Source organism: Cetorhinus maximus, chromosome 19 (genome assembly GCF_964194155.1).
Source record: "Cetorhinus maximus chromosome 19, sCetMax3.hap1.1, whole genome shotgun sequence".
NCBI classification, from domain to species: Eukaryota; Metazoa; Chordata; class Chondrichthyes; order Lamniformes; family Cetorhinidae; genus Cetorhinus; species Cetorhinus maximus.
The window spans coordinates 18,317,617-18,342,458 of record NC_135897.1 but is presented as its reverse complement, the minus strand read 5'-3'; the positions used below and the strand labels follow the sequence as shown (position 1 = coordinate 18,342,458).

The window sequence follows — 24,842 nt, the reverse complement described above, 5'->3', positions numbered from 1 at the left end:
ATGCCTTTGCTTGTTTTTATTCGTTCATGGGACGTGAGTGCCGCTGGCCATCCCTTATTGCCCTTGAGAAGGTGGTGGTGAGCTGCCTTCCTGAACCGCTGAAGTCCATGTGGTGTAGGTACACCCACAGTGCTGTTAGGGAAGGAGTTCCAGGATTTTGACCCAGCGACAGTAAAATAACAGTGATATATTTCCAAGTCAGGATTGTGAGGGGCTTGGGGGGGGAGCATTCAGGTGGTGGTGTTGCCATGTGTCATTGTTGTCTCTAGACTTGACAATTCCAATGTTATTCTGGCAGGCCTCCCATCTTAGACCCTCAGTAACCTTGCGCTCCTCCAAAACACTGCTGCCCATATTCTAACTCACACTGAATTCCATTCTCCAGTCAACCACGCTCATGCTGACAGAGGAATACCAGACAGCCCGGGTTACCTTTGAGGTGCTCTGTGTTACTCACAATAAGAGGTTGTGGTGGAAGAATTAAGCCAGGCTGGTCTTTTGGTTCAAGCTGGTTTATTTTCAAGACAGCTCCTCAGTGCTACTGACTTCCAAGTAGCTTCCACACAAAGTGCTCCAGCTGTATCTTTTTATTCTGTTTAGATGGGATAATCAATGCCCATCACCTGTTTAACTAGTAACTGTCTTTAACAAGGTGTTTGCCACATTGACAGATTCCCTTCTTTTCTTCTTAAATTAGAACTTTGAAATAAAACTTAAAGGGCACTTTTTTTAAACAAACAGAAGGAAATAATGTCACATATTTCCACATCTATAGTTTCCGTATTTCCTTTACCAAATATATGTAAACAATTATAAAACAAAAAAGTATTTTTTTTTCATTGCATCATTATAATATAAGGCCCCCCCTCCCCTTCCAACACATTTAGTAATTTCTTAGAGCAGGCATTTCTTTTCGTAAAACAGTCTGATTGTTGGTGACAAAAGCAAAATGCTACGGATGCTGGAAATCTGAAACAAAAGCAGAAAATGCTGGAAAAACTCAGCAAGTCTAACAGCATCTGTGGAGAGAGAAGCGGAGTTAATGTTTTGAGTCAGTATGGCCCTTCTTCAGATAGTTTGGTGACTTGTGTAAACCCATCGTATCTTAGAGATCTCTCTCCTCTCTTTTGTTTTATGTTGGCTCGGTCTATTCTTAAGCCTTTTTTCAATTACTCTTTTCATGGAATGAATGTTGTCCCAAAGAGACCGGTTATCAACATAACATTCTATGGGCAAACCTTTCTCACATTGCCCCTTATATAATATTTCTGTCAGTATATTGAATAAGTAAACCCCCATTTCTAATGCTTCTACTAATATCAACGTTTCAGCAGCTAAGGTGCTTTTCACAACCCTTTTTATTTTCTTGGCCTCCCTAGCCAGCAGGCAACATTTATCATTCTTTCCATTCCCACCTAGAATTTGATAAACCCTGCTGTGTCAGAGTACCCATCTGGAAGATTGGCATGTGAAGCATCACTAAAAATGACCAACCTCATGTCTTCTGAATCACCCAAGGCTGGAAACTTGAGCACACATCTCTCCGAATTTAATTTTTTAAGCGTTTTATTTGCTCTCAGCACTTACTCAACTGAAGCATGTTTCATCCTGGTATTCAACTCCAACACATCATAACTCGTGTCAGGCCTAGTCTGAGTGCACAACTTGTTCAACTGCCCAATCAAACTTTTCAACAGTTCCGTTTTTTTCCCTGATTGCAGGATCCTCTTTTACTGAGGATCTAACCAGAGTTATTGGGATATGATTAACATTTTCTAGATAAGATTGTTAATTCAATGTCACTCCTAACTTCCTCTGCTTAATGTCTAAACCTATGTACTTAAAGGCCCCTGAAACCAGACTTCCAGCCTGGAACTCTTTCTTTATCTTCTCGATTACCCATTGTTCAAATTCTAGAGCCTCCCCACAGAAAATCATCAACATGCATGATAAAGCTCCCAGCCAGTTTCTCCTTATGGTACCAGTAGAGCATCGCAGAGTCTGCCTTTAACTGAATGCAATCTGTTTTGAACAGGACAGACCTCACGGAAAAATACCAAACTCTTGATGTATCATTCAACCCATAAACGCACTTGTTCAATTTCCATAGCTTTCCTTCTACATCCCTGGCTGCTTTCAGTTGTTTTAAAAAAAAACATCCCTTTGAAACTTCTCCCCCTGTAAAAACACAGTCTTCATATCAATTGGTTTGCACTCCCAGGAATAGGATGCCAAAATACCTAAAAAATATCTTTAAACTCACTTTCCCCGCAATAGGCAAGTCCACTCTGACATTCTGATCTCCTAGTTTCTCTTCAAAGCCTCGGGCTACTAATCTCGCTTTGGCCTTATATGTGCCGTCTGGGAGTACTTTTTCTGTACAGGTCCACCTGTGAGATAAAGCTGACTGTCTTCTGTCAGGTATTTCAGAATATACCCCAAATTCCTTCCAACTTTCTAACTCTTTCCATTTGGCTTCCTTTATCAGACTATTTTCCAATTCATTAGCAGTTACTAGAATCTCTCGGTCATAAGGACTTCTGCTTCTACTGAGATTGCTAGCTTGCTCTCTAGTCCTCTTTCTTGTTAAGCTACGGCCTCTACTCAAATTCCTCTCCCTTTCTGGACTACTACTCTATGATCTTTCTCCCGTGCGAACAGAACTTGGTTTGCAAGTCCCGTGATTTTTTTTCTAGGGTCACTATCTGGTCCACTGTCAGAACTCATAATGCGCTTTCTGGGTTTCCACATCTTTACCTCGATTTGCCAATCGATAGGTCTTGTCTCCTGTCCTTCATCCTGCACATTTAGTCAATGTTTGTATTTACCAGGGGCCTTTCCTGCTCTCCCTATGATGGTGGCATCCCTCCACACACTGGTCCCTACTGGCATGTATGTTACCTTTGTTCCTACTTTGGGTAGTTGCCCTTTTGGACGAATAGCGTTGTCCTGTACCTCAGTATTACTTTGTTCATAGTCAGTCAACCCTGTATCTGTCGTTGTCTGCATCTCATAACTACCCAGTGTGTGTATGTAAAGTGCATGGTACTTCCTCATGTTCTATGTCCTGTTCAGGACCTGTAAAGGTACAGTCAGTGCCAATTAACCGCGAGGAATGTACCCAAACAGTTTGATTGCTGTGTTGTACAATTACTATTTTCTCATCGCTCCCCATTACCTTGCCAGGTCCTTTCCACTCTTTCCGGCCTTCCCTTTTATAATATACGCCTCCTTGTCTAAACTGCATTCCCAATGGTCTTATGAGGTTCTGTCGGGCCTGCCGACTTTTCTCCGAAACCTCAGCTTTAATGAAAGCTTTTCTGCCCACATGCAAAGTGTTCAGATGAGCGGAAAAGGTGGAGCTAATGCTAGTCCCTTCTAGAGCAGGGGGAGCATCCAATAACACCGACGGCAACGTCGGGTTTCTTCCATACACCAACTGGTACAAGCTGTATCCCCCCAACCATTTGCAGAGAGCTCTTCGCGTGCACCGCCCATGCTAGCGCTGTTTGCAATTTACAATCTGGTTGATCAGCTAATATTTTATGTAACATGTCATCTATTACTGCATGGTTTCTTTCGCAAAGGCCATTATTAAACGGGCTCTCAGTTGCCGTATGTATAACTATGATGTTAAATTTTTGCATATATCCCGAATTCATCATTGGCGAATTCCCCACCATTATCTGTGAGGAACTTTGTCAGTGTTCCCACCCATTTCTCTTATCGACAATGGTCCTTTTGTCTTTAATATGTATCACAGTGGATAGGCTGAATCTGGGTGCCATATCTATTAAGTGTAGTAAAAAAATTCCCCTAACCTTGTCCCAAACTTTCAAGTCTATCACCAATACATCGTTAAACTCCCTGGCTAGTGGCAGCTCACAACAGGACGCGGTGGTGTCTTGCGATATTTAAGGCAAATTTCACACTGAGCAGTGATTTGTTCAGTAAGGTCGTCATATCCTTTATCAACCACTCCCGCATCTTAAGCAGAGTCTTCAGTTTCTGTGGCACTGGATGTGCAAACTGTCTATGTAATTTCCAAATGATCTTTTTGGCCACCAAGTTCTTATTCTCAACAGTTAACAAAACTTCCATGAACTTTTTGATGAGAAATCTCTGGCTTCGTTAGTGGCAGGCAGTAATGACCTAGCCGAGTAAAATGTAGGTCCACATTTTTTCCCAAACATGACTGCTCTATCATTCTTCATATCTAGCGTCGTCTGAGCCGCCTTCATCGCAGTTCGATTCAACAATAGCGGTATCTCCCTAGAAACCACATCAGTACTGATGAACGGATTGATCCCTGCTATCTTAAATGGGAGGACCACCCATTTGGAGGATGTTAATGTATTGTCATCTCCGAACCTGAAGCAGGTAGAGCTTTCTACTCCTTGACCTTCCACCAGTCTGCCTCATCAAGAGACTCCAGATAGCAGTCAAGCCAGTCCATGCCACACACCGTAGAAGTGCAACCACTGTCCAGAATTACACAGTTGAAGGAATCTACCATCAAGATACTCATCAACGGATTCAAACTCTCAGTGATCAATACAATCCCACCATGGCAGTCACCAACATAGTTTTCAATTTCAGATGAATCCATCTCGTGGGTCATTTCAAAAACACGATTCCTCCGCTGTGGGCAGTTCGTCACGTAATGATACTGGGAATCACACTGAAAACACCGAATAACCATTCCCTGTGCATTTTTTGGATTTAAATGCCTACGGTCACCGTTCCAGACACTTTTTGTCCTGACTCTCAAATTGGCTAGGGTTACGACCATTTTCAGACCTCCTGTCATTAACTCCATCTTTGTATTGGAACCTTCGTCTAATGTTTGGTTGACCTTGAAATTCAGTCACCATTGAATTCTCTATCCTTTGCTTCACAGCATAGTTGTTCGCATTTGTTAAGAAAGTGGCAGGGAATGACTGTTTCCCCCAAAAATTTTTTTCAGGGCAGCAGCCATTTCATCTAGGAGAGGTTCTTTCTCCTGGAATTGAACCCCCGTTAATACTAAAAGATGATCAACATGAGAAATGCGAGCACAGTCCAGTAATTTAAATGCCAATACCAATTCTGGAATTTCAAGTTCAAATCTCTGTAGTCTCCTGTACCATTTATCAAAATCCACGATATATTCTTCTATGGACTGATCATCTGATTTCCTAAACCTATCAAAGATCGTCCAAGCTTCATACGCTTCCAATAACTCATCCTTTTTGTAAAGCCTATCCAAAAACTGTAACAGAAGGTTCAATCCCTCATCATGATCCAAATCATCCACTTTCCACATGAAAATACCTTACTCCTTATCTCACTTTTGGCTGGTAATGATAACGCCAAAGCCATACCTTGCTTCTTCCAGGGCATGGGAGTAACCTGGGTCCACATTTCAACTTCAGCCTTCCATTGCTGATAAGGTTCAGAGTCAGAAAAAATTGGTAGATAGTCAAAGCTTGCGATTTTGCACCCCGCCATTCCTTAACTTAAATTGTCAGCAACAGTGCACTTCTTTTCCCTCAGAGGATTGAGACAAAAAGCTTCACGTACAGCAATCAATCAGCAAAGCTTAAAGTTCATCCCCTGCGACCATGTTATTAACAATAAGAGGTTTTAGTGGAAGAATTAATCCAGGCTGGTCTTTTAGTTCAAGCTGGTTTATTTTCAAGACAGCTCCTCAGTGCTACTGACTTCCAAGTAGCTTCCACACAAAGTGTTCCAGCTGTATCTTTTTACTCTATTTAATGGGATTATCAATGCCCTTCACCTGTTTAACTAGTAACTGTCTTTAACAAGGTGATTGCCACATTGTCAGCTGTGGCTCAGTTCATAGCACCCTCGCCTTTGAATCAGAGGGTTGTGGGTTCATGTCCCACTCCTGGAAACCAAGAACTGTGATTGTACTCGAAAAGAGTTGCAATCTGTGACTGTTGATAACTCGAAAGAGTATCAGCGCACAGGGCTGTATCTGCAGACAGAATTGGCCAAATCTCACTTTAGTGCTTGAGAAAACCCCTCTTCCCAAAGAATGTTAGGACCCCAGATGCAAGGCCATCACAAAGATGTGTGAATGAATAACTAAATTTAATGCTAAAATGCCCTATTCATGTCGTGCAATGCTATTAGTATCACCATTTCAGTCTTGAAATGTGATACATCAGGGTGAAAAGTATGTAGCATAAGCTGATTGTCCACACCAAGATGCCTATTTATGGGCATTGTTGCAGCTACATGACATTGACCATTAAGTCTGTTCTTTTTTAGAATGCCGATCAACAGAAAGCCTGACCCAGAGCCATGCCATCTGCAGCCAGGGCACCTGTAACTACAAAGCAGTTGTCATATGCACACTCAGTAACCATCAGTTATGGCATGTAATTTGGTTGGACTTTGTTGCAATCTTACTCCAAAGCAAACCTAAAGGAATGGTGAGTGGAGTGCCTATCCTGCAATAACAAACTAGGAATCTGATGATTGACCAACTCGGTCATTTGCCTCCACTTCCAGCTCCTTTCTTTTCATTTTTGCCAGTTGCTTCTTATTCCTTCAATCAAGGCTAAGGCTTTTTCTAATTCATTCGTGGGATGTGGGTATCAATGGCAAGACCAGCATTTACCTGCTCCTTTTGGTTATTTGTCCACCATCACCCACAGCAGGACAACAGTTCGATCAATCCATCAGTTTGTGGGATCATTTAGCTCTGTATATTGAATGCTGTTTCCGCTATTTAACATGCATTTAAGCCCTGTATTGTAGCTTCACCAGATAGAATATATCAGATTGCCCTTGAGAAGGTGTTGGTGAGCTGCTGGCTTGAAAAACTGCAGTCCATGTGGTGAAGGTAGGCTCTCAGTGCTGTTAGGAAGGGACCCAATTAACAACGAAGGAAAGGCAATATAGTTCCAAGTCAGGATGGAGAGTGGCTTGGAGGGGAATTTGCAGGTAGTGGTGTTTCCATGCATCTGTTGCCCTTGTCCATCTAGGTGGTAGAGGGCATGGGTTTCGAAGGTGCTGTTGAAGGAGCCTTGGCGAGTTGCTGCAGTGCATCTTGTAGATGGCACACACTGTGCGTTGGTGGTGGAGGGAATGAATATTAAAGATGGTAGATGGGGTGCCAATAAAGTGGGCTGCTTTGTCCTGGATGGTGTCGAGTTTTTTGAATGTTGTGGGAGCTGCACTCTTCCAGGCAAGTGGAGAGTATTCCATCACACTCCTGACTTGTGCCTTGCAGATGGTGAACAGGCTTTGGGGAGTCAGGAGGCGTATCACATGCTGCAGAATCCCCAAATTCTGGTCTGCTGTTCTGGCCACAGTATTTTTGTGGCTGATCCATTGAGGCTTTTGGCCAATGGAGACCCTCAGGGTGTTGATAATGGGGTATCTGGAAATGGCAAAGCTGTTGAATGTTGTGGGGAAGTAGTTAAATTCTCTCTTGTGGAAGAGGGTCATGGCCTGACATTTTTGTAGCATAACTTTAATTTGTCTCTTAGCCCAAGCTTGAATGTTGTCCAAGTCTTGCTGCACGTAGGCACAACTGCTTCATTATCTGAGCAGTCACAAATGGAACTGAACACTGCAATAATAATTATGATCATATAATGGAGGCAAGGTCATTGATAAAGCAGCTTAAAAAGGTTTAGCCTAGGACACTATCCTAAGGAACTCTTGCAAAAATGTTCTAGGAGTGAAGCTAGCAGAAATTTCCTCCGATTAAATATTAGGAAGACCAAAGTCACGGTCTTTGGTCCCTGCCACAAACTCCACTCCATAGCCACTGATTCTCCTTCTTTCCCTTGCAGCTGTTCCAGGCTGAACAAGTTTGTTCGCAAACTTGGTGTGATAGGTGATCCCCAGGTTGTACTTCCGACCGCATATACGCGCCATAACTAAGACCACTATCCCTGCCTCTAGCATTGCCGCACTCTGCCCGTCTCTGCTGATTTGTTGCTAAAATCCTCATCCACTCCTCTGTTACCTCTAAATTTACTATTCTAACATGCTTCTGGATGGCCTTCCATTCTACACTCTACACAAGTCCCTTGTGCTTGCTGACCTACATTGATTCCGAGTTAAGTAATAGCTTGATTTTAAAATTCTTATCTTGTTTTCAAATCACTCTGTGACCTCGCCCCTACCTTCTCTGTAATCACCTCCAGCCCCACAACCCTCAGGTTATCTGTAATAAAAACAAAGTGCTGGTAAAACTCAACAGGTCGGGCAGCATCTGTGGAGAGAGAAACAAGGTTAATGTTTCGAGTCCAATATTTGTAAATGAAGAGAGGCAGGAATGTGATGGGTTTATGTCTTTGAAAAAGAGATGGCATAAAAGGGAAGGTCAGGGATAGGTTAGAGGGAGGGGATTTTGAACAAAGATGTCATGGAACCAAAGGCAAAGGAAGTGGTAATGATTGTACTGAAGAAACAAAGAATTGGTCCAGGTGAATAGCAGGATAAAGGTCAGCACAGTCTGAAAGCAAAAACATGAGAACAAGATACAGACTGGCACTTGAGGGGAAAAGATATTCAAAATGGAGGACAGGGTTCATGCTGAAGTTGTTGCACTTAATGTTGAGTCCAAGAGGCTGTAAAGTGACTAATCGGAAGATGAGGTGCTGTTCCTCCAACTTGCATTGGGTTTCATTGGGAACATTGTAGCAGGCTGAGGACAGAAATGTGAACATGAGAGCAAGGAGGTGAACTGAAGTGACAGGAAGGTCTGGGTCATGCTTCTGGACTGAGCAAAGGTATTCCGCAAAGCAGTCACCCAGTCTGCGTTCGGTCTCCCCAATGTAAAGGAGGCCACATTGTGAGCAGTGAATAAAGTACAAGTAAATCACCGCTTCACCTGGAAGGAGTGTCTGGGGCCTTGGACAATTAAAAGGGAGGAGGTAAAGGGGCAGGTGTTACACCTCCTGTGATTGCATGGGAAGGTGCTGTGGGATGGGCAATGAGGTATTGGGGGTGAAAGAGGAGTGGACCAGAGTGTGGTGTAAGGAACGGTCCTGTCGGAATACTGACAGGCAAGGGGAGGGGAAGATGTATTTGATGATAGGAGTTGTTGAAAATGGTGGAGGATAATCCTTTGAATACGGAAGCTGATAGGACATGGGGTATGCTATTGTGGTTCTGGGAGCGAGGGGAAGGGTGAAGGCAGAAGTGCGGGAATGGGTGGGACACAGTTGAGGGCCCTGACAATCAAAGTGAAGGGGGGGAATCCTCGGTTCAAGAAAAAGGAAAGCATGTCGGAAGTGCTGTTGTGGAAGGTATCATCATCAAAACAAATGTGATGGAGACAGAGGAACTGGGAGAATGGAATGGAGTCCTTATAGGAAGCAGGGTGCGGGGGGGTGTAGTCAAGGTAGCTGAGGGAGTTGGTGGGTTTGTAATTAATATTAATAGGCAGCCTACCCTGGAAATGGTGACAGAAAAATTAAGAAAGGGAAAGGAAATGTCAGAACGGACCATGAGAAGGAGAGAAAGGGGTGGAAATTGGATGCATAATTGATTAATTTTTCCAGTTCCAGTTGAGAGTGCGAAGTGGTGCTGATACAGTCATCAATGTGCTGGACAAAGGGTTGTGGGAGGGGGCCTGAGTAGAACTGGAACAAGGGATGTTTGACGTAACCCACAAAAAGACAGGTATACTTGGGCCCATGTGGGCACCCATAGCCACATGGAGGAAGTGAGACAAGTTAAAGGAGAAATTGTTCAAAGTGAGAACAAGTTCAGTTAGGGGGGAGGATGGTGGTGGTGGATGGGGATTGCTCGGGCCTCTGTTCAAGGGAAAAGTGGCCTCAGGCCGTCCTGGTGGGGGATGGACGGATAGAGGGATTGGACATCCATAGTGAAGAGGAAGCGGTTAGGCCGGGAAACTAGAAATTGTTTAAAGGACATAGGACGTCAGAAGAATCAAGAATTTAGGTGGGAAGAGACTGGACAAGGGGAGAAAAAATAGAGTCAAGATAAGAAGAAATAAGTTCAGTGGTGCAAGAACAGGCTGAAACAATGGGTCTACCACGACAGCTCTGTTTGTGGATTTTGGGAAGAAGGTAGAAGCTCCTGATATTTGTGCTTTTCCATTTCTGGCCTCTTGAGCACCCCTAATGTTGGTTGCTCTACCATTGGTAGCCATGCATTCAGCTTCTGTTGTAGCTGGTACTGGAACAGCTTGGCTACAGGCACAGCATTTCAGCAGCACAACTTGTCAACAGTACAGCAAGAATGTTGTTGGGGGCACATGGCCTCTGCTGTACACAGTGCACTCAGCCATTTCTTGACATCACATTGAAAATAATCAAATTGGCTAAAGACTGGTTTCTGTAAAGCTGGGGGCCTCAGGAGGAGGCAGAGATGAATCATTCACTCCATACTTCTGGTTGCAGATGGTTGCAAATGTTTCAGCCTTATCTTTTGCGCTCATGTGCACCACCATCATCGAGGGTGGGGATGTTCATGGAATCTGCTCCTGTTAGTTATTTAATTGTCCAACTTCACCCACAACTGAATATGGCAGGACAACATTTTGACCAATCCATCGTTTGTGGGATCATTTAGCTCTGTATATTGCATGCTGTTTAACATGCACGCAAGTCCTGTGTTGTAGCTTCACAAGATAAGCACCTCATTTTTAGGTTTGCCTGACACATGGGCCTCTATACTCCTCCTTGGATCAGGGTTGACCTTCTAGCTTGATGGTAATGGCAGAATGAGGCATAAGCTGGGCCATGAGTTTACAGGTTGCGGTAAAATACAATCTTGTTCCTGCTAAGGGCCCACATGAGTGCTAAATTTTGAGCTGCTTGATGAGTTATGTTAGCATAGTGGTAGTCCACACAAGATGGAGGGTATCCTTAGTGTTAAGACAGCATTTTGTCTCCACAATGAGTGTGGTGGCCACTCCTACCAATACTGTCATAGACAGATACACAACTGCGACAGACAGATTGTTAAGAACGAGTTCAAGTATGTGTTGGCTCTCTCACCACCTGCTGCAGGCTCAGCCTGGCAGCAATGTTGTTCAGGACTGGTCCAGCTCGCTCAGCAGTGGTGTTACCAAGCCATTCTAGGTGATGGACATTGGAATTCCTCACCCAGAGAACATTATGCTCCTGCTTGCCTCAGTGCTTCTTCAAACTGGTGCTCAACATGGAAAAATAAGGATTCATCAGCCAAGGGAGGGTGGTAGGTAGCATTGAGCAGAAGGTTTCCTTGCCCATGTTTGACCTAATGTCATGAGACTTCCTGGCGTCCAGAGTCAATGTTGAGGTCCCCCAGAGCAACTCTCTCCCGACTGTATACCGCTGTGCTATGTCTGCTGGGTGTGTCCTGCCACTGGGATCCATTCCTCAGAGAAGGCGGCGGCGGGTCTGGGACATTACCTGTAAGGTATGATTCGGTGAGTATGGCTATGTCAGGCTGTTGCTTGACTAGACTGTGGGACAGCTCTCCCAATTTTTGCACAGATGTTGGTGAGAAGGATGTTGCAAGGTCGACGGGGCTGGGCGTGCCTGTGTCATTTCTGGAGCCTAGATTGATGCTAGGTGGTGTGTCCAGTTTTACTCTTATTTGACTTTCCTGTAGAGTTTGATACAACTGAGTGGCTTGCTAGGCCATTTCAGAAGGCAGTTAAGAGTCAACCACATTGCTGTGGGTCTGGAGGCACATATAGGCCAGACCAGGTAAGGACAGCAGATTTCCTTCCCTAAAGGAGGGTGAACAAGATGGGTTTTTAAGACAATCGGTAGTTTAATGGTCACGATTACTGATATGTTGGGAATCCTTCTGAACCTTTCCAACACACGTCACATTTTTGTCCCTTTATTCTTAATATTTTTCCCCTCCCTTTAAATTTACACACACATGCACTTTTCCATTTCCAATCGAAATCTGCAGCTGAAGTTATGCAAATAACCTAACTTGGAAATGCTGGGTGTAAACAGTACAATTCTACATGAGCTTTTTAAAAATGTCACTTGGTATAATGAAGTTACATTGGAAAATACAGAAAATACCTTATCGTTTAAATTGATCAACATCTGTCAATTGTTGTTTCTCATCCTTTCTCACCTGATACTGTGCGTGGAACCTCCCCTTGTGCAGAGATGTTGGCTTGAGGCATGTCCATAGCTGCTGGGTTGTCCACCTGAAATCCCAATTTATATTCAACCTGTCATGGAAAATGTTGAAGAGAACAAGTCATGAAAATGATCATTTGGCCATTTACCATCAGCTATTTACATCATTAAGGTCACACTTAATTAAACTCTCCACAAAGAATGTTATGAATGTTATTCCCCCACAATAACTCTACTAAGTTTAGTTGAACAAGTAAAGGTTGGGGTGGGCAGGGGGGGAGGTGGGGAAGTAACTTTAACTTATTAAGCTTGCCAAACATTTATTTTGCCTGTTCTTAACTAATGTGAAGCTAGTCATTTCATGCTACTACTATACAGTGGCAACACGAGTGTTGTTTTCCACGAACATGATACTGCTGTCAAACCAAAAAGTCACTCTGCCTACTCATGTGAGTAATGTGCTATATGAACTTCAGTGCCAGTGCAATGTCAGGTACATAGACCGTACATTCCAAAGACTGGTGAATCGTATAAAACAACACATCCCTTCTATTGTTTGCAATAGACAGAGTACTGACCATACTCAACCAGCCTGTGCTTGCAAAATTCAAAACGAGTGTCTATTATTAGATGTGATTCAGCAATTGGGCAGAATTCGCTGAGCATCCCGAGTGTACTAGGAATTACGCTAACAGCCAATTTAAGATTACCAGTCGGGCTTGCAACGTAGCTCACTTACACATGCTAGAAATTACATATATTCATATGCAGGACCTGTCCTCTGCAAGCAAAAGGTATATGTCCAGACATTGCACTTTTCTGAATGAACAAACGCATGGGAGACAATAGCTCCATGGTGCATTCACCATAACATAACATATTGCTAAAACCCAAAACTGATGTTACACTCCACAATTTGCAGAATATGGCTGTTTAAATTTATGACAGTTTGAATAAAGTACAACATACCATGCTGTAAAGTCATATCATAAAATCACAATCTTTACAGTGCAGAAGGAGGCCATTTAGCTCACTGAGTCTGCATCGGGTCTCAAACAGCATTCCACCTAATCCCACTCCCCTGCTTTATCCCCGTAACCTTGTGCATCACATCCTCATATATGTTCCTATGTGTAAGGAAAAATGTATACACATGTTAAAGGTGTGTTTTAACCTTCAGTGGGCCAAAGAGTTCTGTGCATGAAGGTTCAGTTATAGTAGCTTCGGAAATAAATATTTATATGGTACCATGAATATAATTGCAGCCATCAGGTTTAGTCTGCATAGGCAATGTTACAGTCGCAACCTGGAGATTGTGTGGAAATTCTGATTGGACATGGTAAATCCATTTGACAAATAGATTCTGCATAATGTTGTTGAGAAACAAGCCCTGGATGGAAAGAAGCCTGTATCAGACATAATTATCATGAGTCCCAGATGCTTTAGCACAGGGAAAGCTTGCTTCATCACTCCTGCTAAGGATGTCCTTGATACCCAGTTCATCAAGGTGATGGATGAAATGTATTCACCATGACTTCAAAAGACAAATCAAAAAAGATGCAATTTCATGCAAAAATTGTGGATTATACTTTAGTACTGTCCTGTCTGCATACCAAATGAGATAAGGCAGATTCATGAGAAGTGCAAACAAACAAACCAACTATTTTTTGGGAAAAATGTCAAACGGTGAGAAACCCAAGAGTTCAGAGTTTTGACATTAGTTTTCTTTGAACCAAACTGAAATGCTAAGTAACTGAGCAGTTGCTTAGCTAGTCTTCATTAACCAAGGCACTGAGGGATGCTGCTCAATCACCATTCCTCCAAATGATGGGTAACAGCTAGAAACACCAGTACCATGGGTTGTTTGTGAATCTGTACTTTTAAGCATCTTCCGCCACTATAATAATCTCATTCTCCTGACTGAACTCAGTGCCTCCACAAATGGAGTTCACATTTAAGGAATAGTTAGGGTGTGACTGAAATTAGCTTAGGTGCAGTTATTGTCAATTCCTGCTAGAGTTCTGTGAGGATGGCATTTCTGCAATGGTAGTATGTAGTTAATCCCAAGTTTTGAACTCATGGCAATGAAGGAACGGTCTAAGTCTTGATGGTGTTTCCATAATGCATAACTGCTGTAGCATTAAGAAAGGCATACCACGTGCCCTGTAACTCTCTTCCACTCTGCTGTGGAAACCCAAACTTTAGAATAAAACTGCTTTTGCAGCCCAGGACCTTTCTGGCTTGACTGGATGGCTGATTCAAATCTGCATCTTCTCCCAGCCCAGAGCCATAGCTCCCAACTCAGCTCCAGCTCAACTCTAGCTACCACAGCTCAAACAGCTATAGCACCCAGCTACAGTAATACCCTTTTCATGTCAGATTCCATTGTTTTCACACCTCTTTGAAACGCAAATCCTTCCAAATATTAAATCTTTCATGCCTCTATTCCGTCGTTGCTTTCGAGTCAATAAAATACAACATCCCCACTTCTATTTACCTATGGAACTCCTGCAAGGTGCAAACATGTTTCTTTGACTTCCCTTTGATATTCAAACTCTCAACTTCTCTAAAAATGCAAATGTTAGATCCAACCTATTTATTTGAACCTCAAACCTAACACCTCCATCCTTTTCATGTTTTAAACTCCCCAACCTGTCTCCTATTAATCACTGCCCAGCTGAATTAAATCACACACACACAAAGCCTTCTTCACAGAATAGCACAACATTCCCCAAAAATAACAAAACCATCCTTTTCTCACAATTAACTCCTAATTCAGATTGTACCATCTTCAAAGGTGATCAACCTGAAGTTTTACTTCTGTTCTTTTCTCCACAAATTCTGTCTGACCTGAATGTTTCCAGCACTTTGGTTTTACATTTCTAATGTAATGACATTTTATCTACATGCAAGGACCCCAGAGATGGAACCTGGATCCCCTATTGATGACTTAACATTACCAACTGGTGCTGTGTCTGGGGCCAGCTTCCATTTATGAACATACATAAATGACCAGTTTTTTTGTCAAGTCTGCACGACATTCATGATACTTGTAGCATGACCACTAGGTACTTCCTAATCCCAATCATATAACTTCCTAGGAGAGGGGAAATATAGGTTAAAAAGGGGGCAAAATCTGGGGGAATGCAGTACTTAACTCCATCTTTAGGCCTCCTCTTCAGATCCAAAGGCTATTGCACCATTTTCCAGCTTCCTGACTAATAAAGCAAAAGCTCTACTAGCACATTGTCAGCCAAACTGAAATCATTTCCTGCCTAGACTCCATTATCCTGTACCAATCTATTAACCTATACCACTCAACACCCATCTAGGCTTTCTTCCTCTTTTCCACTTTGTTATCAATGCCAAATCTTTTACTTCAGAACAATGTCCATCTATCCACAGTCTTAAAATCCATAGCTCGTGCTTTCACCACTTCAAGGTTGCCCCAGCACGATTTTCTGCCTCAAGTTACTGTCCAGTCAAAGTACATATTGTCTCTTCACGGTACAAGTGCCATACCACTGTCAATCTGCTCCATTACAAGTTCTCTTGGCTCCCAGTGAGTGGACTTCAAAATTCTCAATCATGCTTTCAAATCCCTGCAGTCTTACCCAATGCTGCCTAAGCAATCTCCTCCAACCTTTGTCCTTGCATACCCCCTTGTCTTTACCTAACAGGATAGTTCTTATCCCCAGGCTCTCTGCTCCTCCAGTCTTTCACTTGTTTTCTCAGTCCTCACAGAATGAAAAATGAGTTTAGCTGGATGTACCTCATCTTTCATCTCTTATTCTTCTGTCTGCCCATGTGCTACTTTATCCACTTATCTCATTTTGACAAGGGTTGTTGGAATCTTCTAATTAGTTCACTGTTCCTTGCCATCTACTCCACTTCTGCCTGTTGCACTGATTTGCTTTTTTCCAACATTTCAAAATCTTTACCATTGACCATCTATATGGGCTCCCACCCTTAAATATTTTGCTTTCTCTTTGCCCCTGCTGCTTCACAATCGCTGGTCCTTTTCATTAATGTAAAGCACTTCAAAATATCTTCCTCTCTGAAGAGCACTTTGGAATGCAAGTCAATTTTATTATTGTTGAATCCTCTATGCAAAGAACTGGCAATCGCATCCAATTCCATAACCCGCCACATTTTGTGACAGGCAGTTAATAACTAAGAAAATACTGAAGCAGTCCTTCATGAAATCTGAGAGAAAGATCCTCAGCTAACATTTTATCGTTATTTCCACACAATTAAACATAAATACTGTTTGAGAGATTGTGATTAATATCAAATTCAATCACATTTTTATTTTGCCCTATGTTGCCTTTAACTAAATGAACGGTCAATATACACAACAACTTCTGTTTATATAGTGCCATTAGTGTAGTGAAATGCCCCAAGACTCTTGACAGGATTGTTATTAAACTAAATTCGACACAAAACTACATAAGATGGTATTAGGGCAGATGACAAAGCCTGGCCAGAGAGGTAGGTTTTAAGGTGTATTTCTAATGAGGAGAGTGAGATAGAGAGATGGTGAGGTTAAGGGAGGAAATTTCAGAGCTTAGGGCCAGCTGAAGGCACAGCCATGAATGGAGGAGTGAATAAAAATGGGTATGCGTAAAAGCACAGATATTTTGGAGGGTTGTAGGGCTGGAGGAGGTTATATAGATAGGGAGGAACAAAGACCAGTCAGAGATTTAAAAATAAAGGTGAGAATTTTAAAATAGAGGCATTGCTTAACCAGGAGCCAATGTAGATCAGCAAGCACAGGTGAATGAAGCTTGGTGAGAGTTAGGGCAAAGGCAGCAGAGTTTTGGGTTACCTTAAGTTTACGGAAGATAGAATGTGGGAGACCAGCATGGGATGCGTTGAAACATTTGAGTCTAAAGGTAACAAAAGCATAGATAAGGGTTTCAGCAGCAGATGAGCTGAGACAGGGGAAAAGTCAGGTGATGTTCCAGACCTTGAAAGAGGCAATCTTTGAGATGGCACAAATGTTTGAAGCTGATCTTGGTATCAAATACAAGGCATCAAGGTTGTGAACAGACTACTTCAACCTCAGACAGATGCCAGGGAGAGAACAAGTGTCAGTATCTTGGGCACAGCATTCATGCCAGGTAACTGCATTCGTACCAGAGAATGAAGCCAATGGCCCCAGTCTTCCCAATATTTAATTAGAGAAATTTTTTGCTCATGTAGTATCAGATGTCAGACAAGCAGTCAGGCAATTTAGAAAGAGGAGGGGTCAAAAGAGATGCTGAAGAGGCAGAGCTGGGTGTTGTCAGCACACACTGGAGTGTGACTTTGTTTTTGGATGATGTTGTCAGGGGCAACATGTAAATGAGAAATAGAAATGAGCCAGAGATAGATCCTTGGGGGACACCAGGCGCAGGAGTGAGAGAAGCTATTGCAGGTGGTTCTATGGCAATGACTGACTGGATGAGAATGAAGCCAGGTGAGAGCAGTCCCAGAGCTGGACAAAAAGGAGATGTGTTGCAGAAGGATGGTGTGGTCACATATATATGTTCAAGTTTGTATCCTTTTGATTTAAACGAGAGGGGAGGAGAGCCATAATAGAGGAAATGACCAGAATGATAAATAATAATGGTTTAATGGGGACAAGCGCATCAAAGATAACAGTAAGGGTGTGGTTGAGCTGGTTGGTAGCTGAAAAAAATGCCACGATGAATGGAGGGCCAACAGCGAGACAGCTGGGATTATGAAAGTGGCAGGTCTAAATGGATTGGGAGAGGGATTATTCTGAAGACAGACAAAGAAGCAAGAAAGATTGGAAGGGTGAAGGGAATGTCAGTGAACAGTGATACAAAGGAGAGATTAGAAATGGCCTTGAGTAATAATATTCCTTGCATATACAAAAACTGCCCAGCAATTTATCATTAGAGGTGCATAAGAATGGCCTTCGCTGATTTTCCCCTTCTCCCAGTGGGGAGGTCTGTGACATCTACTGTAAAATGTACTGTTCTGAATTAGTCATGTGATGAACATAAATAGAACTTTGCTTCAAATCATTCCATGTAGTTGTAATTAATAGGCATGTGATTGCAGAATGTGGTGCATTTCCATTGGAATCTGTCCTGACCTAACCTTAAAGCTTACCTTGGATTTGGCGTGCCAAGTAAAATGAAGGCTGTTGGTCTCACCCGGTACAAGTAATTTAAAAGGGAGTGCGTAATGACTGACAACATCATTCCGTACATAATATAGCTCAGCATCAAGACCTGTTGAGAGAAATAAAATGAAAATTGTGTAATCCATGTGCATGGTGTCTAAATTGCAAATTATTTTCAATGTTTTTCAGTCACAAACATCAGCAGTTCACATTTAATAAGCACTGTTAATGTGGCAAAGGCAAAACATACCATTAACTGCAAAAATCATAACACTGAAATGACGACTAGCGCTTTACTGACTAACACTTCATACATACAAAGTAAAGTGCTACTGAAAATTTTATGTAGCTACTAAGATACAGAACCAAACACCTCAATAGGGCACTATTGTGTATTGCTATTTTTGTTAAATATAAATATATTTTTAAAAACATGCATCAGTTTTTCATGGGTAGTTCACTTGCACAACATCACAGCTGCCCAAAATAAACAGAGCATTATAATGGTTAACTTTGAAATTGAGGTCAATGAAAATGGCTGCTAATTATCACATTTTGGCCAATAAAAGCAAATTCTCATTTTACTTATGGATGTTTTATATTGCAGATTGTTCTAGAATAGGCATAAAATAAACAGAAAACATTCAACAATAACCAGCAGAAACACATCAAAATTCTTATGCACTATATCTGACCACCACAGAAATATTAATCATCTACTAAAATTTCCAAAAATTGAAGGTCGGTAATTATCAACAAAAGACATTTTTCTACAGCTCCAGTTCCAACAACAACTAAACACAACTACAATGCTTAAGACTTCAAGGACAGAACACACTGTATGATTCCACTGAAAGAACCTACTGCAAATTCAAAGTTTGGTGGGGGTGAAGAGAATAAACAATCATCATCAATGCCAACATATTAAATCATTGCAAATTACAGCACTGACGTTGACCGTTTGGTCCTGGGCTGGGCCCTTTGAAAGAGCATCATCCTTGGTTCCGCACCCTCACTTTTTGTCCATGCACAATGAAGCTGAGCAGAGAGCCCAGACTTCCATTAGTTTGTTGAAACAGATGTGCATGAGGGAAGATTCCTATCCCCACAATGGAGCCGGCCAGTTCTGGAGTGCACAGTGCGGGCTCATTACCCGCGCTAATGAAAACTGCAGACACCAGGAATGGGGATAGGAATAGTGGATATGGGCTCCATCCACCATTTTTAAAGCTCTGCGGATTATCTCCGACTTTGCGAAAATCTGGCCCTCCATGCTTATCTACACTTTTCAAAGTCTAAGTATAATTTATAGTCTGCTGTCTTTCCATACAAGTCCATAAGGTACATCACTTCACATTTCTTTGCATTGAACTCCATCATCCTGCCCACGTCATCCTGAAACCTATAACTATCCTCATCACTGTCTTCTTAATTTGCTAAATTTCAATCATCTGGAAACATTGTGATGTTGTTCCTTACAGCAGAGGCCAGGCTATTTATAAAATCTGCAAGAGTAATGAACCCAAAAATGATCCTTGGGGAAACAGTGTTACAAAGCAGCACCCAGTCTGAAAATCATTCATTCATCACCAACCTTTGCTTCCTGTCACTGAACCAATTTTATATCCTTACTGCAATTTTCCCCTTAAGATTGTTCCATTATTGCTTTATCCTACAAGAGTTCTTTTTCCAAACTACCTGCGCCAGGCCTGTTCTTAAATCACAAAACTAGCTATTCACCAGTTGAGCATTTTTCCTTTGATATTTTCTTCCATGTTCTTCATAAGCTTCTTCAGTGCACACAATACAAATGTATTTCAAAAGTCTATATATACACCCACTGCATTACCGTGATCAATTCTGTTACCTCAAAGAATAAAATCAAGTTAGTCAGACACAATTGCCTTTAATAAATCCATGCTACCTCTCCTACATTAACCCAATCCTTTCCAAATAAAAGTTTATTTTGTCCCTGATAATGATTTCCAATAACTTCACCACCAATGTTAGGTTGGCTGGCCTGTTAGATTCCTGCTTTTCCCTCTCCCCTTTCTTGCGTAGTGGTATAACATTAGTGACTCTCCAGTCCTTAGTATCCAATTAGTATTGAAAAGTTGAGGCCAATTCTTTTGCTATTTTTATCTTTGCTTCCATCAGAGCCAAGGGTGCATACCATTTAGTAATGCTAATTGTTTAGCAGGTCTTCTCTTTCTATTACTATCCTGTCCCTAACATCCCTCTCCTCTTTCAGTGTAACCCATACATGATCCACTTCCTTTGTGAAGGTAGATGCAAAGTACTCACGTAATACTATAGCAATCTCCTCTATCTCTACATTGAGTTACTTAAGGCCCGGCAATTGCTTACATTTCATGGGCAGAATCTTCTGCTCCCAACAGCAGCGAGAATCGTGGCAGGTGGGGCCACTTAATTAGGTGGGAATGAAAAATCAGTTTTCCGCCAACAGAAAAATAGTTTGGAATTTTGCTCTCCTGATTTTCAAGGCAGGTTAAAGGCTCAGCTTCCCAGTGAGCAAAGTGGGGAGCTCCATTTGCATCCATTAGCATCGCATGAATGCTCATTAACAGGCCAACTTGCCAAAATCACATTCTCCCTCCAAAATAAGTGTCCCGCCAACAGCTAATTAGAAATTTCTGTTTTACGACTGCACACCTGGAGAGTTTCACTTCACCCACGACTTGGAGGTCAAAAGAGGCTGCTTTCACCTTCCTTTTACACCATCATTGAGATATATCGGGTGCCTGTAGCAAAAGCTGCACCAAGGCTGGGCACGGGATTCATGACCAGAGGGAGACAGAGGCAGGGCTGGGGGAGGCAAGGGTGAGAGGAAGGAAGGAATAGGGAGGGAAGGACTGAGGCCATGCTGTCGGGGGCATATTGTTATGATATGGTAGGTGGTAATTGCCGGGTTGACCAAATCCCAAATGGAAAGTTGGTCAAGCTATCACGACGACTTATAATTTGTATTTATTACGAGAAGGTATGTGCACTGAATTCAGAAGTAAAGATTCCACTACCACTTTTGGAGATTTTGAACATTAAATTAAAACATTTATGAACAAAAGAAAAGAAAATTTAAACACACAAGATTACAGTTACACAGTTAAATTTAGTCTTATACATTTCCCAAAAGATTTCTACTTAGCTAGATTCACAAATAAACTCCCTTTTCCAGGCAACAGTCTTTATAGATTCTTAATTTATAAAAAATCCAGTAATATTACCACAAGGCACCCACTATTGCTATAGGGGAGGTATTTCACTGGCTTCTCTCTCCCTCTCACTCGACAATGGAAATCCAAGGCTTATAACAAAACCTTGCTTTGTGGAATCAACAAACACTTCTCTAGGGTGGCTAGAGGTGAAGTAACACCAGTCTGTCCTTGCACAACATACTCTTCAAGATCACAAGGCCACACCCAACAGCTTTCAAACATTCCTTAAATATGTTTTTTTCTCTTTCATCTTTAAACCCATTGTTCTTAATTTTCTTTGGGAGTTATCTTTCCCAGAATATAAAAATCTTTCATGTTGTCTGTATTGCCAAAACTTTCGGGAAAAATAAACTTAATATCTTTGCTTTATTCATTAATGATCTTTGCCAGTTGTAAAACTTCCTTTCTTTCTCTTTGAAATTCAACAGCTAAAAATTCAACTCCTCTTTACCGTCATGGCCTAAGTACAAGGCTAGTACAAGGATAGGCTGTTGTCTAGGCTATTGGGGGCGAGGCTGACAATAGCCAGATGAGGGTTACAGCACATGGGTCCATTCACCCTAATCAAGACTCTCATTGTGAGTGCGGAGTCTTTTCCGAGGGTGTGCTCAGCCACTGTGGACTCCAGAATGTTATGACTCTGAAAGGGGTGACCTGGGGATGCCACGTCTAGACTGAGGGCAAGCAAAGACTTGACACTGGATTCCAGCTTGGAGACGGAGGGAGAGCATTCAAGGGGAATTTGAAATGATGGTTCAATTCTATTAGTTCTGAGGTGCAAGGAGGAGTTGAGAATGCAGGCTGCAGGCAGCACTGTCTTGTTGATAGCTGTGATTTGAATGAGGAGAAGAAGGGGCCCGTCACCAAGTGGCACAGGTCCAAGAAGAGTACTGGCCTAAGCAGCAAGAAGCAGCAGGGCCCCAGGAAGACCCAGATGCTCCCAAGGCAGGGGAAAATCCATGAAGACATGAGCGCAACGAAGGGTATATAGAAAAAACAGTTCTTACCTGGAGATGAGCAAAAGACAGTGCCACAGGTGCCTTTGCTTGTTTAGGGATGTGGTAGCTCACAGGCGGAGGGGCATGTTAGTGGGGAGGTGAAAAAGGCATACGGGACACGACTTTATCAATCGGGGCATAGATTACAAAGGTAGGGAGATCATGTTGGAGTTGTATAGAACCTTGGTGAGGCAGTGTGTGCAGTTCTGGTCGCCACATTATAGGAAGGATGTGATTGCACTGGAGGGGGTGCAGAGGAGATTCATCAGGATGTTGCCTGGGATGAAACATTTAGTTATGAAAAGAGGTTGGATAGACTTGGATTGCTTTTGTGGGAGCAGAGAAGACTGAGGGGAGACCTAATCGAGGTGTACAAGATTATGAGGGGCATGGACAGGGTGGATAGGGAGCAGCTGTTCCCCTTAGTTGAAGGGTCGGTCACATGGGGGCATAAGTTCAAGGTGAGGGGCAGGAGGTTTAGGGGGGATGTGAGGAAAAACTATTTTACCCAGAGGGTGGTGACGGTCTGGAATGCACTGCTTGGGAGGATGGTGGAGGCGAGTTGCCTCACATCCTTTAAAAAGTACCTGGGTGAACACTTGGCACGTCATAACATTCAATGCTATGGGCCAAGTGCTGGTAAATGGGATTAGGTAGGTAGGTCAGGTGTTTCTCACATGTCAGCGCAGACCCGATGGGCCTCTTCTGCACTGTGTGATTCTGTGTGTGAGATACTCCGTGAAGAATTAATGCCACAAGGGTTTGGAAGGCATTCCATGCTGGTGGCTTTGAAGGGGACTGCCACACTTTTTTGCCAGTAGGTCCACCCAGGGCACCATTGCAGAATATCACAAACGGCTACACACATGTGCATGGATGACACAAGCCAGGTTGCCAGAGCTGTGGGATTCGCAGCAACCTCATGTTTCCCGCAAGTGTAGGGTGCGATTGACTAAACACATGTAGCTTTGAGAGCTCCCTGGCAGCAGCCTGAGGGATTCATTAATAGAAAAGGATTTCATTCTCTGAACGTCCAGCTAATTTGTGAGCACAGAAAACAGATCCTGCATGCTTCTGCTAGGTACCCAGGGAGCTCTCATGGCTCTTACATCTTGACTCACTCGCAGGTCCCCACAGATCTTTGAAGGACTTCGGTACTTACAGGGTTGGCTCCCCAGGAAGGAAGGAAGACCTGGCTAAGGATGCCCGTTCACCATCCACATAGTGCAGCTGAGGAGAGATACAATGCAGCACATTCCACCACAAGGTCCTGAATAGAGAAAACGGCTGGCCTCCTTAAGTTGTGTTTCCAATGTTTGGACAGGTCAGGTGGGGCTCTCCAAAATTCACCATAGAATGTGTCCTGCATCATCATTGTTTACTGTGCCTGCACAAACATGCGCTGCAAAAAAGGGGGGGAATGGTGGGGGAGATGTGTTGCCTGAGGGAGAAATTGAAGAGCTAGACGTCTCCTTAGGCAAGGAGGACATTGAAGGGGATGGCTCTGAAGAGGGCAAGGATTCAGGTGAGCCAGATAAGATCCCATTGCACGGGTATAAGCGGCAGACATGTCCGTGACAACCTGATAGTTACAGGATTTCAGGAGGATTTAGGTGATGACTAATTCTCAAAATTGACGTTTTCTTCAGCTTTTGATGCAAGGGGCGCCCCAACACCTTCATTCTCAGCTTGAACATCTCACAAAAGGGCAAACATCTCAGAAAGATCATGGAATAATCCGTAGCCTAATAATGGGATTGTCCTTGGAAGGGGGAGTAGCCTTGGCAACATGTAGCTGCTGTGGAATCTGATTAACACTCCCTTAGCGCACGTCCTTAGGCAGCTCCATATAGTACTGTCCTTTCAACCATGGCCTCAACAAGTCAGTATGCATGGCAGCTTTTACGCGGCTGCAATTCCAAATTATACAGAGATGAACTCTTGTCAGAATGATACCAGCTCAATCAGGCGATCCGAACCCACATATCAGCCTTTAATGCTTTGTGCTTGGTCAGCTCAACAGAGAGCAGCATCTGGAGAGCTCCATTTGTCCCATTGTCAGCACTCATTAATGCAGAATGCTGAGGCATCATCTTGCTATTGCCACACCCCCACCTCCAGTCGCCCTTTGCACATCAGAACGCAGTGACCTTTAAATTGACATCATGCAGCAAAGCTCCGCATGGGCCCCAGCTATGCCTGTCTCTTTATGGGGTATGTGGAACATTCCTTGTTCCAGTCCTACTCCGGCCCCCTCCCACAACTCTTTCTCCGGTACATCGATGATTACTTCGGTGCTGCTTCATGCTCTCGTCGGGACCTGGAAAAATTTATTAATTTTGCTTCCAATCTCCACCCCTCCATCATTTTCACATGGTCCATCTCT

General features: G+C 42.9%; 1 protein-coding gene across 4 annotated transcripts in view; it reads right to left on the bottom strand.

Moving 5' to 3' along the window:
- Positions 1–24,842, bottom strand: part of ryk (receptor like tyrosine kinase) — a 359,220-nt gene that overhangs the window by 240,207 nt on the left and 94,171 nt on the right. For all 4 annotated transcript variants that reach the window (XM_078563543.1, XM_078563545.1, XM_078563544.1 and 1 more), the window contains 2 exons: positions 18,210–18,331; positions 12,079–12,178 (listed from right to left, as the gene is read on the bottom strand). In XM_078563543.1, coding sequence (XP_078419669.1) covers positions 12,079–12,178; positions 18,210–18,331 — 222 coding nt within the window. The remainder of the gene's footprint in view (positions 1–12,078; positions 12,179–18,209; positions 18,332–24,842) is intronic.